Source organism: Mirounga leonina, unplaced genomic scaffold (genome assembly GCF_011800145.1).
Source record: "Mirounga leonina isolate KUSES-001 unplaced genomic scaffold, KU_Mleo_1.0 Mir_101595, whole genome shotgun sequence".
Classification (NCBI taxonomy): domain Eukaryota; kingdom Metazoa; phylum Chordata; class Mammalia; order Carnivora; family Phocidae; genus Mirounga; species Mirounga leonina.
Window position 1 is genome coordinate 5267552 of NW_023270158.1, and position 14718 is coordinate 5282269.

The following is a 14718-nucleotide window of genomic DNA, read 5'->3' on the forward strand; positions in this document are numbered from 1 at the left end:
GGAAAAATGCTTCAATTTTGTGAATAACTACCATTGGTGTGTTTTATAGGATCACAGTTTTGTTTACCAGACCGGGTTTTTAAGAAAATCTAGATGTATGTGTAAATTCTTACATGTGCGAAAAGGAAAATCCTACATACCCTGTGATTTCTTTGTGTTAATCCCTGGTTCAAGTGCCTTAAAAAAAGGACTGCAATTTTCTGCTGTTAGACAGAAAGCAGTTGCTAATGTGTATAGAAAATAATTCCAACTGACTGGGTTCTCTTAACACCAGAAAATACACTCAGAGGATGAACGGGACTAGTAAGTATAGGGTATCCTTCAAAAGCCACACGCAGTTGCTACCCACTGTCTGCTTTGTTTCTCATGAGCCAGTAACTTAAAATAGCTATACCATTCCCTGGGCACGCAATGAAACGAAAATGTTTTTAGAGTCTAAATTGATCGTAATAAATGAATCCAAATCAGCTTCTCTTTGAGGGACCCCCGTTAGTCATTCAAAGTTGTATGCTGCCAAACATAATCAGTGACATCATCAGTTTTGAACACAAAGGCCAAGATGTGTGAGCAGAGTACACAGCATTCAATGTACGTGGTGCATTCTTTCTCCACACCCCTAGGCTCTTCAAGCTGCCTTGGTTGTGGTGGTGGCGTGTGAGGGTGTATGTTTATGTGTGGCAGCTGGTATGAAGAAGAGATCAAACCACAAGAGAAAACATGGAAAATCAACCACTAAACTTGTGTCTCAGAGATTCTGTCCAGTTTTGGGGACTTCGTAACATGCCTCTGGGATTTTGATGACTAAAGTAATAACTGTTACTGAAGAGTGACAAAAACTTGCATTGTCTGTTGCAGTGGACTAAGTGTTTGTGTCCCCCCTGCCTCCCAGTTCATACGTGGAAATCCTAACCTCCCCCACACACCTTGTGATGGGATTAGGAGGTGGGACCTTTGGGAGGTGATTGGGTCATAAGGGTGCAGCCCTCATGAACGGAATTAGTGCCCTTAGAAAAGAGACCTCAAAGAGTTCCCTCTCCCTCTTTCTACCACGTGAGGACACAACGAGAGGTTGGTGGTCTGCGACCCTGAAGAGAGCCCTCACCGGGGGCGCCTGGGTGGCTCAGTTGGTTAAGCGACTGCCTTCGGCTCAGGTCATGATCCTGGAGTCCCGGGATCGAGTCCCGCATTGGGCTCCCTGCTCGGCAGGGAGTCTGCTTCTCCCTCTGACCCTCCTCCCTCCCTCTCATGCTCTCTGTCTCTCATTCTCTCTGTCTCAAATAAATAAATAAAATCTTTAAAAAAAAAAAAAAAGAGAGAGAGAGCCCTCACCGGAACCTCACCATGCTGGCACTCTCATCTCAGACTTCCAGCCTCCACAAACGTGAGAAATAAATCTCTGTTGTCTCTAAGCCACCCCATCTACGACTCTCTGTCATAGCAGCCTGAATGGACTAAGCCATCTGTTGATCCTTGTTTGGTTTATAACTCATTGTCAGAGCATACACGAAAAGGCAGGGGTCCGTGCTGTCTGGACACCCTTCCCTTGGCTGGTCACTCACTTGGGATATGGTAACAGTCTTTGAAGTTTTCTTTGATGCTTCCACTCCTCTGTGTGCAAGCGAAACGTGTTCCTCTTTATCTTCTTCGGGACTTGGGGAGTCAAAGATATCAGGGCTTGAAAGGGAAGACTGGATAAAGCCAAAAGAAAATGCTTTTGTCAGAATTACACCTTAGCTGACAGAGCTTTTGTCAACATATGCTGTGTGCTTTTCAAAGCACTCAACACCTCTATTTTGTTTGTCTCCTCATTATAACCTCAAAGGCAGAGAGGATGCTATTATCTGTCCGCTAGAGATAGTCGCAGAACTGGGACTAAGAAGCAAGACTTCCTACAGCAGGGATCTTTCCACGGGATCTTGGCACCATGCCTGTCGGTCATTTCACCTGCGCGGGCCTGTGTCACCCAGCCTTTCCTGCTCCCTCCATCCTTCGGAGCCTCCCTTCTTTCTGTAAACATTTGCTACTGTGTACTAAGCACTGAGCTCGGTGCTGAACTTAGGTGACATGCCGGACATGGTCCCTGTTCTCACAAGGCTGACAGTCTAGGGGGGAGGGACATACAGGGCAAGAGGAGGCTGCCTCCGACCTGCCTCTCCTCCATTTCCTCTGGATCCTGTTCCAGGACCAGGAAATCTGAGGCACAGTGAAGTGCCTGCAAGAAGCTGTCTGAGAGGCAACCGTCCCAGGGGGCACAAGGTCACAGGCCTGTGGGCCAGTGAGCAGCATTTCTGCACCCCAGGGCACAGCCCTGCCAGCCGGAGGGCCAGCTCACCTCTAACTGGGGAACCTACTGCTAAATCTCCACCCTCATTGCCAGAGACAATCAACGTCTGTTGTGGACTCGATTTTTGCTAAGGTATATTTACAGAATGGCAGCATCTTTTGGTAAAAATATGGGGATAATTCTCCTATCTTTTCTGCCTCACTGTGAACAGCAAAAAGCTGGATGAATGTGAACCAACTCACTGGAGTTCACTTGGACATAAAGGATTACTGTGCTAGAATTTCACCATTTTAGGATAAAGCAAATGAAAATAAGAGTTCCTGGGACAAGGGATCTTTTTTAGACGAAGAATCTTCCAGAGATCTCTTTGGGTGAGCTCGTATTTAGCCGCATCTCTATGCCATCTACCCTGGCGGTGGGAAAATCGTCCTATCTAGAATCAGCATTGGTGTCATTATAGAAAAGTCACGCCTACATCACACCAGGTTTATTTTCTTCCGTTTACTCTATTTTCTAAGGCAGAAAACAAATATATCTAGGGATTTGTAAGCAAAGTTTTAAAATTAAAAGGTCTTATTTGTTAATCTTTGTTTTATCTGAAAATCCAATTACCTAGAATAACACCCCAGCTAAGCTTTCTTATTAATCTAAGCTTAACCACTTAACCACCTTGCAGAGCCTGTGTCCCTTCACTTTGAGATTTTATTAAAAAAGCCAGCTTCCTCCTGTGTAACCTACAGTTCATGAGCTGCCAATCAAAGCTTGCTCTTTGAATTCAATGAACATAAATAAGCTCAGACCAGGGTGAGAGGCTCCAGGCTGGGTAATCCTGACCGGTGCATTTCCCCCATCATTCCTTCCAATGGCCTCGTAGGAATGTGTCCAAATCCACGATCCCATTTTGCTATGAAAAACCTACGGGTACTAAGTGGAGGAAGAGCCAATACGGATTCAAAGTGTGCATCCACGTGGGGATGGATGGGAACAAAGGGAAGGGAGTAATTACACTTCTTTAAAGCCCAAATGTATCCTGTTATTTTAAGGCTACAAATGCAATTGTTCCACATAAAGTGCCAAACTTTGAGTCACGGCATCATAAGCTTCCTAAGGGCAGGGACCACGTATGTCTCACTCCCAGTCGCAGCCTTGGTACATGGCTCAGAACTGAGTCCACATGTCATAAATGCCTACAAATATTAGCTGAACAAGTGAATGAACAAAGTTGTAGGCTAAAAGCGAGTGAAGATGATGTGCCTTTACCCAGTCCCCAGATATACACGAACCCCCAGGCATGGGATGTATGAACCAAGGGTGGGGTGGGGGATGGTAAATTGACGTTCTCTGTATTTAATTCTGGATGCCTCAAGGCCCTCTAAACCTTGCAAAGTTTGGAAGAATTTGGAGGAAAAACAAAATGGAAGAAGGATTTATAGAGAAGATGGGAGATAGGATGAAACACTTAGAGATACTAAGAGGCAATTAAATAGGTTGTGTGTGAGGCACGTTGGGGAGGATATGGGGAGATGAAAGATGGTAGTGATACGGGACTCTATATAAGTAAGCCACTTTGTCAAGTCTTTCTTCCAAAAAGGCATCAACACATAGTTAGGGTTGTTTCACACAAAGAGGAAAAATAGCATGATTCAAACCACACCCCCAAACTCAGCAGATATGAGAGAAGAGGTTCAAAGGAAGTGGCATTCTTTTTCTTCTAAATGAGGACCTCTGCGGTGGGATCAGTGATGAGGCGAAAGTAGAAAGTGTTCTGGAAAACCTGCAAAAGGTTAATTCCTTGGTGTATCTGGGTGAATGAAGGTCATAAGGCCTTAGACCTGCATTCCCAGCAAGGACAAGACAATGTGATATATAGAGATAGAGATATAGAGAGAGACAGACATCACTTGTGGATGCATCAAGATTTTTTCTTCAATGACATTCACTTCAGTGTTTATAATGAAGAAGTGGAAGTAACATAAATGTCCAATAATAGTGCACTGACTAGATAAACTCTCATATATTCACAGGCTGGAACACTAGACAGCCATTAAATGTAACATCATGGAAGAATGGGCAATGATTGGGGAGAAAGGTACACAATATAAGGGGGATGGAAAGCATGTACTATGTAGCCCATTTGGAATAAATAATGTTATACATACAAATAGAATTTTAAGTAAAAGCTACACACATACAGCAAGTGGTTAACGGTTCTCAGCTCTGGAAAGCAGGATTACAGGTAACTTACTTTCTTCTTTATGCATTTCACTGTTGAAATTTGATACAACAAATGGGTTACAGGTTTCCAGTGAGGAAAGAAGTTATTCAAAATGACCCAAACAAAAAACTTCTTCTGTAGGTTATCTGGAGCATTCTGACTGGTCTCTCCTACATGACCAGGTGCCCCGTATGTTTACAAACAATCTCGTAAAGGTGTGTGTGGGGTTCCGTGGAGGGGTGCCAATAATGGGGCTTCGTGAGAAAAAAGCTTGGCCATTGTCAAGCACCTGGAGAGTGGCAGATAATTCTTTAGCAAAGTTTTGTTTATAGACCAAACGAGCCTCACTCTCCTCTCCCACCATCAAACGTGACATTTTTTTTCTTACCAACTTCATTTCAGGTTCAAATAAGGATCAGTCTGGAAGGAGAAAGAAGGAAAGTGGGACTAAGCAGTGCCCGCCTCACTGGCAGATGTGCAAAGAACAAAGAGAAAGAAATACTGCTTGATTCCAGAAGACTCTCAAATCACTCTTGGTCAGCAGTGTATCTCACGACCTCCCTCTCCTGGCTCGTCCTCATATCAGCCGCTTGCAGGAGAGTCCTTGGCTGGAGTCTCTAAGCTGACCTGCTTTCCTGCAGTAGAAGGAGCGAGGCGACACTTACGGAGGTGAGGGACTGGGACGGAGGCCGCCTCCCCGTGGCTTTTGGTCTGCTTGTGGTTGGGTGACTGAGTTTCTCAGTAGATGATACCACGGAGTCAAAACCTTCTAGGTCTAAAACAAAAGTAAAACAGAGTTTTAAGAGCAATAATAGGAGTGAGGAAAGGTTCTTATAACAGGCCACGAGCACCTTTTCCTTAATACTCATTCTTTACATCTGGATTACATGTCATCATTGATGAAGGCGATTTCCATCCTCTGGTCATCCAATGAATGTGGTAGGCCTTTAAAAGCTACAGAAAGAGGGGTAAAGGAGGAATCCTCGTTCCTCCACAAATGCAAGTTCATTTTGCTAGATAAAACATTCTTCTCATGCCAACACGAAAAGCAGTTATCACAAGGTACAATACCCATGGACAAGGGAATGCTGATCATTGATTCCGAGAGAGAAGAGAGGGCAGCCTCCTCCTCTGGTTGTACTACCATAGCCTGGCCATCACCCTAATGGTAGACAACAAACTCCCTAGAGGTGGAGAGCAAGCTTCTACTTCTCCAGATAACTCCCGGAGCCCGGCACCATTCTGCTTCGAGAGGCACCACTCAATGGAGACATGATCTTCAGTCATCGATCTGCTCATTCATTCACTCCGTTATGATTGAGCAGCTACTCTGCGCTACACACGGGGCCAGATACCCAGGCTATGCCAGCGTGCGTGGCAGAAAGTACCCTGCCCTCAGGGAGCTTCCGTCTGTGTGACGGAGGTCTCACGTGAATGTAGAATCATTCAGCCAGATCACAACGGCACCTTGCACGTGTCTGGGACGAAGACCTTTGCCTTTACTTTTCCATCCTCTTCAACAGATGATTAGGTCAAGGGGTCACCTCGTTCTATCTAGTTCCAGGGGTTTACAAATCAGTGTAGATATGTGCATGGGATGCACAAAGCAATGGCCGGCAGAAAGGGGTTGACATTGAGACCCATTATTGCTTGTGACTGGGGCAAGGCCAACTCTTGCTGACAAGTAGCTCATGTTTCATAGGCCATGCCAGGCACTGCCTTCCCACACTATTTCCCATTCTCCTATTAATGGAGCCCTAGTTTTGTTTCAGGAACCATGTTCAGTTTAAGCCAATTTTAGCCATCCTGCTCCTCTTTGCCTGTGATTGGTCTAGAATTGGCCACGTAGCCCAATTTCAATCACTGAGGAAAAAAGAGAAGTCTACTGACAGTCTCTGGGACAGAGATTTCCTCTCTGTTGAGAGGAAATGAGGAGAAGGCCGTTTGTGTGGCTGCCCTTTCTTCTTTCTTGCTTGGGAGGCTGTTGTGCATGGATAAGATGCCTGGAGCTGTGGCAGCCATCTTTTTTTGTTTTTTAAGATCGACCGATCGATTGTTTGATTTGAGAGAGAGAGAGAGAGCAAGAGCATGAGTGGGGGGGGGAGTGGCAGAGGGAGAGGGAGAAGTAGATTCCCCGCTGAGCATGGAGCCTGACGCGGGGCTCGATCCCAGGACCCTGAGATCATGACCTAAGCCAAAACCAAGAGTCAGCTATGCCAGCACGCGTGGCAGAGAATACACTGCCAACTGAGCCACCCAGGCGCCCCCTGTGGCAGTCATCTTATGGCCACGAGGAGATCTTGAGGATGGCAGAAGAGAAGACTAGAAAGACCTTGGATGACTGACAACCCCGATGAGCCACCCACCAACCCTGGAATCATCCAGTGCCTGGACTTGTTGCTATGTAAAATTAATAACCCTCTGTTAATGCAGTCAATTTTAATCAGATATCCTTTATTTGCAGCTGAAAGCACCGTAAGTGCTATAACTGCAAATATGCTGGCTCAAGACAGAAAAGCTAAAAACTGTGTGTGGTTTTTTTTTCCTCCTTATTTTGGGGAGAGGTCTTTTACTGATGGTTATAATAAGTGGTCTGGCTGTGTGATGGTCAGCTTTCTTCTATTAATGAATAGGCAGGTGTTGTCTGCAGTCTACTTCCTTTAGTGGAAGATGCAAAACCAAGCACAAATCACTGGTCAGGACAAACCATTACATTATACCCGGGATTATATTAAGTGACTTTATTCTAGCACCTGGTAAATGAGTAATTATTCAATGAACTCATCTTATCAGGGCAAGGGAAGTATAACCAAAGGTTAATTATCTGCAGAGACAGAACAAAGAAAAGTATCAGTGGTGCTCTGAGGCCACGGGGGAGCCAATCAGCACCCAGGGCCAGTGCGAGATTCCCAAATGGCCCCAACTTTCCAGCCGGTTCGGCACACCTTGGGCACAGGCCAAGACCCACCACAGTTAGGGGGGCCTCTTGAGAGCCAACTCACTGGCCTGACCTTCTTGGGGACCTTCCCCTTAAGAGAATCTTATTTTCCTAAAATAAGATCACACCCCAGGACTTGCCTCTACCAACTCCATACTGTCCGAAATAAACATTCCCCTTTATACACTTCAGTTGATGCCCCAAGTCATCATCTGATATTAATATCTCCCCAATTAATTTTTTGAATCACTTTTTCTCTGATTACAAAGGTAGTACATGCTCAATGTACAATTGTTTTAGGAAAAACATAAAGTTGTAACAAAAGAAAGTCAAATATAACCTTACCACACTGAGACAACCACTATTAGTGTTTCAGTATATTACCCTCCAGGCTCTTTTTCTAAAAGTAGATAGTCTAGGTTCACACTATATGGAGTATTGCATTCTGCTTATTTCCCCTAACATCATATGCCATGACTCTATAAATTCTTCATAAATATTTTGACAGTGGCATAATCTTCTGTTGCACTGCAATTCGTGATTTATTGAATCAATCCCCTGTTGTTGGATCGTTTCCAAATCTTTCCCTCTCTTTGATTTTTGTTAATAGAAAAGTGCTGCACAGGTATTCTTGCGTGCATGCTACATACAAGTTTAGCAGGTTCTCCACGTGGCTCCCCAGCGGGGAGAAGGGAAGAAGGTCCAGGACAGGGAGGTCTGCTGGAGGGTGGGGGCCTGGCTGTGGAGAACAGGAGGCACAAGGAGGCCAGGGGAGCCAGGGGCGGGGGGAGAGGGAGGGATGCTGAGCAGGCAGCCAGGGGAGGAGGTGAAGGAGAAGGCCGCTAAAGGTTCCGACAATCGAGCTGCTGCTGAGGGCCTTGGCTGGGCGCTACCAGGGGCTGAGAGGGCCCGCCTGTAAAGTGACTCTGTCCTAGAGACTGAAACAAGCTCTGGAGGCAAAAGCTGAGCAGGGTGAAGCAATTAAAGGACAGTTAGAGGCTAATTGACTCTGCTTCTCCACCGTGGCTGCACAGTGAAATCACCTGGACAATGAAGAAAAAGTGACTCAGGCCTGGATCCCTCTCTGGGGATTGGCTGACTCTCTTTGGGGTGCAGCCTGGGCGAGGCAGGTTTTCAGTCTCCCCCGGTGACCTTGGCACGCCGCCACGTAGAGGGGCACTGTTCCAGCAGAGGCTGGGGGGAGGAAGGGAGAAGCAAGGACTGGACTGAGCAGAGAGGAGAGAGCACCACCACCGGGGGAGTGGCAGGGTATTCCGGGGCCCACTGAGGGGACGGCCTGCCCAGGCGAGCTGTCAGGAGCAAGGCTCAGCAGCACAGAGCTCCTCCCAGGCCAGGCCGGGCAGTGCTGACCTGCTGTGTGGGGCAGCAGAGGTGCGGGGCAGCTGATCAAAGTGGCGACCGAAGGCTCTGGGGATTGGGGACGAGTCAGAAACGCGGCAGCGGGAATGAGAAGGCAGCCGTGAGGTGACCCAGCATGCAGACTGGGGTGGAAGAAGGGTGTGGGGAGCAAGGGGAGTGGATGGGGCAGCCTCAGTCCCCACCCCCGCACAGACTCAGCATGCCCACTGGCGTGTAGGGACAGACAAAGTCACACCCAGGAAACTTCTGCAGGTCTCCAAGGAGGACTCCATCTTTGCTCCCCACCCAGCCCTCAGGGCCCACTAAAATCATGGAGTCCACCTGGGAGCTGAGGGTGTGACAACACGTGAGGTCGTCTGTAATAAGTTACACTTTCAGAATGACTCAGAGGCGCGGCGTGTGTCTTCCGCACTTTGACCGTGAGCCCCAAGAGGACAGGAGCCCATCTTTGTGCTCTCAAAGTCTAGCACGTTCCTGGCAAAAACCTGCTTACTATTCTGTGGATGAAGGAACAGGTGAACAAATGAACTGGCCAACACGTGAATAACCCATCCCAAGAAGGAACTCTGATTCCAGGAGTGACCCTTCCAGAGGCGCCTACTGATGGGGCACAAGGCGGCCGCTGCGGGGCGTGAGGGCAGCCTTCTGCGCCGTGGGTGCAGAGGACACTTGGCTGGCCCCTTTCATTTCACTGGCTGAGGTCTACACTAAAAACACCTGGACACGTTGAAGGCTGGCCACCCCTCGCCGGCATCTCCTCAACAGAATGACAGATGGCCCAGAAGACTGCCTCGTCCGCCCTTGTCACTCAAGAGTAAGAGGACCGGCACGCCTGGGTGGCTCAGTCATTAAGCGTCTGCCTTCGGCTCAGGTCATGATTCCGGGGTCCTGGGATCGAGCCCCGCATCGGGCTCCCTGCTCAGCGGGAGGCCTGCTTCTCCCTCTCCCACTCCCCCATGCTTGTGTTCCCTCTCACTGTCAAAAGAAAAAAAAAAAAGAGTAAGAGGACAGCCAGAGTCCTGCAGGGGGAGCCACTCTTTTAACCTCTTCATGCACATCCAGCTACGTGGAACTTTCCAGGTTTAAGCTTGTAAAAAGCACTTTTTGGAAACAACAACAACAACAACATTAAACTTCCAGAAAGAAAGAGCCACACCAACTATGAGGTCACTTGCTGCAAAGGGAACCTCAGAGCCCCAACTGTGATGCACTTCTGCTTTCTAACGGGGCGGGGGGGGGGGGGGGGGCGGGGAGGGGATCTGCTGACCTGCAACAGAAACCTCCGGAGGCACAGAGCATGCTCTCGTGACTGCAGCCCTGGTAGCTGCCATGAAGGCAGACTTTCCATGACTAACTTATTGTGGTGTGAAGAAAATGTCCCAATTTTCACGATGGTTTTTGAAATGAATCAGGCTGAAACTTGATATAAGCTTTCTCAGCCTGGCTGGGAATTTTTCCTCTTAGTAAAAAAAATGGTTTTAATGCTCACAAGCCAATCCAAAACTATTGAGCTGGCAAATGTTGGGTATTTTTTTAAAAGTTAGTTTCATAAGGATGAGAGGTTCTTGGCTTCTCTCATACTTGAAAGATGAACCCTCGGCAGACATACGGGGATAATTTATGCTGGACACGGAGCCAGCCTGGAAAGGGCGTCTGACTCTTTGTGGTACACACAGTGGCCCATTTTCCATCAACTGCAGTCATAGCCTGCTTAGTTCAATTAGAAAATGTGGGCTTATTTTCCACAGATGGGAGGGATGGTACCAGTGACCACAGGTAACCTACAACACATCCACTGAGAGCGCAGAAGAGAAACATTTAAAAGTCTGAGACATGTCTGTTGTCACCAAAGGAACTGTTTGCAAGCTCTCAAATGGCTGTTTATTTCTTGTAGCTCATTGCTCTGGGCTGGAGAAAGAGTCCTAGAGCAGAAGTTTCCTGCAGCTGAAGCGTGGCAATGTCACTACCTCCCAGGATCTCAGGAAGTCATCCTTTCTCCTACACGTCACTGTCAAGGACCATCACGGCTGGCGGGGCTCCTTGCAGACTACAGGCCTAGAAAGGCTATAATGGATTTCTCACTCCCAACGTGGTACCACTCCGTGGGCAGCCCCCAGAGACATGTGTGAGGTGAAGATCTGAGTATGTCCCCCTTCTCTGCTTAAAATCCCTCCCAAGTTCCCAGGAAATCCTGGTGACTTAGCGTAGCCAAGGCCCTTGCAGTATGGCTGGTGTCCACCTCTGTCTCTGTCCCTTGCGTGACTTCCCTCCCCTCCTCTCTCCTTCCCTCTGTGGCCATCAAGGCTTTGCTTAGCAACCAGGACCTCTTCCAAGAAGCCAGACTGCACCCTAAAACCTGGCCTGGGTGCTCCCCTACTCACCCACCACTCCAATCTCAGCATTCAGCACCCTGACATTCCTTGTTGACTTATCTGTCTCCCCAGCAGGCAGGAAAGAAGCTATGGCTTTTATCTGTGTTTTCCCCAGGCCTAACATCATTCCTGGCTTCTGGTGGGTATTTAATAAATGATTATTGAATAAATGAACAAACAAGCTTTCTGGGCTTCAGTTTTTCCACCACAGGAAAAAAAATGGGAGAATTAGCTGAGCTATCAGCTTTGCAGGGTTATTCTTTTGTAAATGAGAAATTATATGAAAACTTTCAAATCATCAGTTAGAATTTTGCTTTTATATACCATTGCTGGAGCTGTGAGATTTGAGAACAGAGATCTAAGAGCAAGGCTAAATTAAAAGAATAAAACAAAGCACCTTTTTTTCTCTTTCCTTCCTTCCTTCCTGCCTTCCTGCCTTCCTGCCTTCCTGCCTTCCTGCCTTGCTGCCTTCCTCCCTTCCTCCCTCCCTCCCTCCCTCCCTCTCTCTTTCTTTCTTTTTCTTTTTTAAGATTTAAGATGATTAAAGCCCAACCCCACAGGGCTGTAGGTCCCTTCTCCACAGTGAAGAATCAAATCAAGGAGATCTGGACAGGAAGTCTCACCCTGCATGTAAATCATGTGACTAGTGTGGAAAATCTGTGCAGATGACAAAGACGGGCCCTTTAGTAGGGGTCAAATGAACACCTAGCTGAGTCACCAACTGAAAAACTCTCATTTAAGGAACGATTAGATTCTATAGGAAAATAAACCCTCAAAAATGTGGAAGGATATAGCAGATCAGCTGCTGTGTTCTCATTTGTGATCCAGGTGTGAAGTGTGTAAGACAAGCCCTGAGGATAAACAGGTCTGAGCTACTGTGCGGCCAGCCCACTACATGACACTTCACACACGCATGCTCACTTAACCTGCACAAAACCCATGCTGGGTAGGCTACTCTTTTCCATAAAGGGAGACAGACAGAGGGTCAGAGTTTAGACAAACTGGTCAAAGTCACAACCCGAAAGTGACAGGGCCCACCTTCAGATTCATGTCTATGTAATTCCTTCCACTATAGAGCACTGAACAGACAGCAGGAACATTTCACCTTACCTCTCATTTAATCGATTTGGAGAATTGTTTCTACATCAAGAACAAGAAAAGATACTAGGAATGTAATAGGAATGTATACTAGGAATATAATATTGTGTGTGTGAAGAAACCCCTCTATGCTCTGATAATAAGCTGCCTTCGTTCTGTTTTATTCCGACGTGTTTTTGGGGGCGCCTGGGTGGCTCAGTCAGTTAGGCGCCTGACTCTTGATCTCAGCTCAGGTCTTGATCTCAGGGTCGTGAGTTCAGGTCCAGGGTTGGGCTCCACACCCAGCATGGAGCCTACTTAAAAAATATATATTTATTCCAATGTGTTTTTAAGTGGACAGAAAAAGGGACTGGCTTCCTTAGGGAAATCTCTGGCAAGAAATGTAAGGTGTTAGGCAAGTTAAACCAGGCTGTTTAGCTATTCAGTACAAAGTAACTTTTACTTGGGAACTTGTAGCTGAAGAGTAAGAGAGGGAGATAAGGAGTTTATTTGCTCATTCACTTAATCAAATATTTATTAAGTACCTACCGTGTGCCAAGCATAGCTACAGTTAGCAGAATGAAAGCACAATCACTCTCTATCAGCACTATCCATTCAAACTTGCTGTGATGACGGAAACCTGCTGTGTCTGTACCATCCAATATGCTAGCCACTGGCCTCATGCGGCTGCTGAGCACACGAAATCTGGCTAAGTGTGACTACTTAAAATAAATTAAACGTAAATAGCCACATGTGACTAGTGGCAATGATCTCTACCATGACCCTACATCATGGTACTGGCATTTCTCCTCATTTATGCTCAGTCTATATTCATTCTGTGCGTAGTTACTAAGTGATCCCTACAATCCAGGCTCTGGGCTAGGCATGGGGGGATATGGGGGTGAACAAATAGCCACGGTCCCTGCCTCACAGAGCGTAGAGCCCCCAAGAGCAATGGATTTTTATACACATCATTACAAATTCTGCTAGCTACTATGAAAGAAAGGTAAAAGATGAAATTAGCAATGATAGCATGGGAACCTAATTTAAATCTGGAGAAGCAGTAAGGGAAGGGGGGCATGACTTACTGAAATGTAGCACTGAAGAGAGGTAAAGTGCTTCACAGGGATTGATAACAAGCAACGAAAAGTGGGGAAAAGTAACTTTGCAGATTTGCTTTCCTTTAAAAATTGCTTACTACAGGCCCGAAATTTGTTAGGCAAAATAGTTTAGGAAATAATGTATTTACTGGAAATAGTGGTTATGCTATTATTACAGGAATGTAAATTGGCACAGCCTTTTCGTAATGCCATTTGGCAATACCTATCACAAAATGCCAATGTATACACTACTAGTCCACTTCTAGAAACTGATCCACAGAAATGTTTATGTTGGGGCACCTGGGTGGCTCAGTTGGTTAAGCATCTGCCTTCGGCTCAGGTTATGATCCCAGGGTCCTGGGATTGAGTGAGCCCCACGTCGGGCTCCCTGCTCGGCAGGGAGTCTGCTTCTCCTTTAGCCTCTCCCCCTGGCTTGTGCTCTCTCTCTCACTCACTCTCTCTCTCAAATAAATAAATAAAATCTTAAAAAAAGAAATGCTTATGTAAGTGTAGAACAATACATTTATTTATGATGCCAGTGGTCTTCCAACTGTTTTACTAGTGTGCCTCCTAAAATAATTTTGAAAACCCATGTGCCCCCTTATGCATTTTAAGTTGACATCTAAAATTTGACATAAGTTTTTGTCACAAAAGATGTAATTTCTGCTATACTTTAAAATATAACTATTATTTTGCTCTCTTAAATATATTCAACATACATTTGAATACCATAGCAGTTTAACAACCACTGTTATCCATCTTAAAAAATCACGAATAAGCTGGGGCGCCTGGGTAACACAGTCAGTTAGGCATCCAACTCTCGGTTTCAGTTCAGGTCATGATCTCAGGGTCATAAGATCAAGTCCCATGATGGGCTCTGCGCTCAGCGTGGAGTCTGCTTGAGACTCTCTCTCCCTCTCCCTCTGCTCCTTCCCCCCGTGCTCTCTCTCTCTCCCTCAAATAAAATAAATAAATCTTTAAAAAAATCATGAATAAGGGCGCCTGGGTGGCTCAGTCGTTAAGCGTCTGCCTTTGGCTCAGGTCATGATCCCAGGGTCCTGGGATTGAGCCCCACATTGGGCTCCCTGCTCAGCGGGAAGCCTGCTTCTCCCTCTCCCACTCCCCCTGCTTGTGTTCCCTCTCTCACTGTGTCTCTCTCTGTCAAATAAATAAATAACATCTCTTAAAAAAATAAAAAAAATTAAAAATCATGAATAAGCTTTTCTTTAGCAGTTGGAAATTCTGTACCACCCCTTTCTCTCTCTGAATTTGTATTTCTGTCATACTGCTGGATTTTACTCTAATGTAATGTATTTTTGTACTTTTGTTAATTTTGTCTTTTGTTCATTACT

General features: G+C 46.3%; 1 protein-coding gene across 5 annotated transcripts in view; it reads right to left on the reverse strand.

Moving 5' to 3' along the window:
- SH3KBP1 (SH3 domain containing kinase binding protein 1) overlaps positions 1 to 14718 on the reverse strand; it is a 335649-nt gene that overhangs the window by 8012 nt on the left and 312919 nt on the right. For 4 of the 5 annotated variants that reach the window (XM_035000518.1, XM_035000502.1, XM_035000508.1 and 1 more), the window contains 2 exons: positions 5165 to 5274; positions 1560 to 1688 (listed from right to left, as the gene is read on the reverse strand). In XM_035000518.1, coding sequence (XP_034856409.1) covers positions 1560 to 1688; positions 5165 to 5274 — 239 coding nt within the window. The remainder of the gene's footprint in view (positions 1 to 1559; positions 1689 to 5164; positions 5275 to 14718) is intronic. The other variant, XM_035000513.1, reaches the window with a different exon arrangement.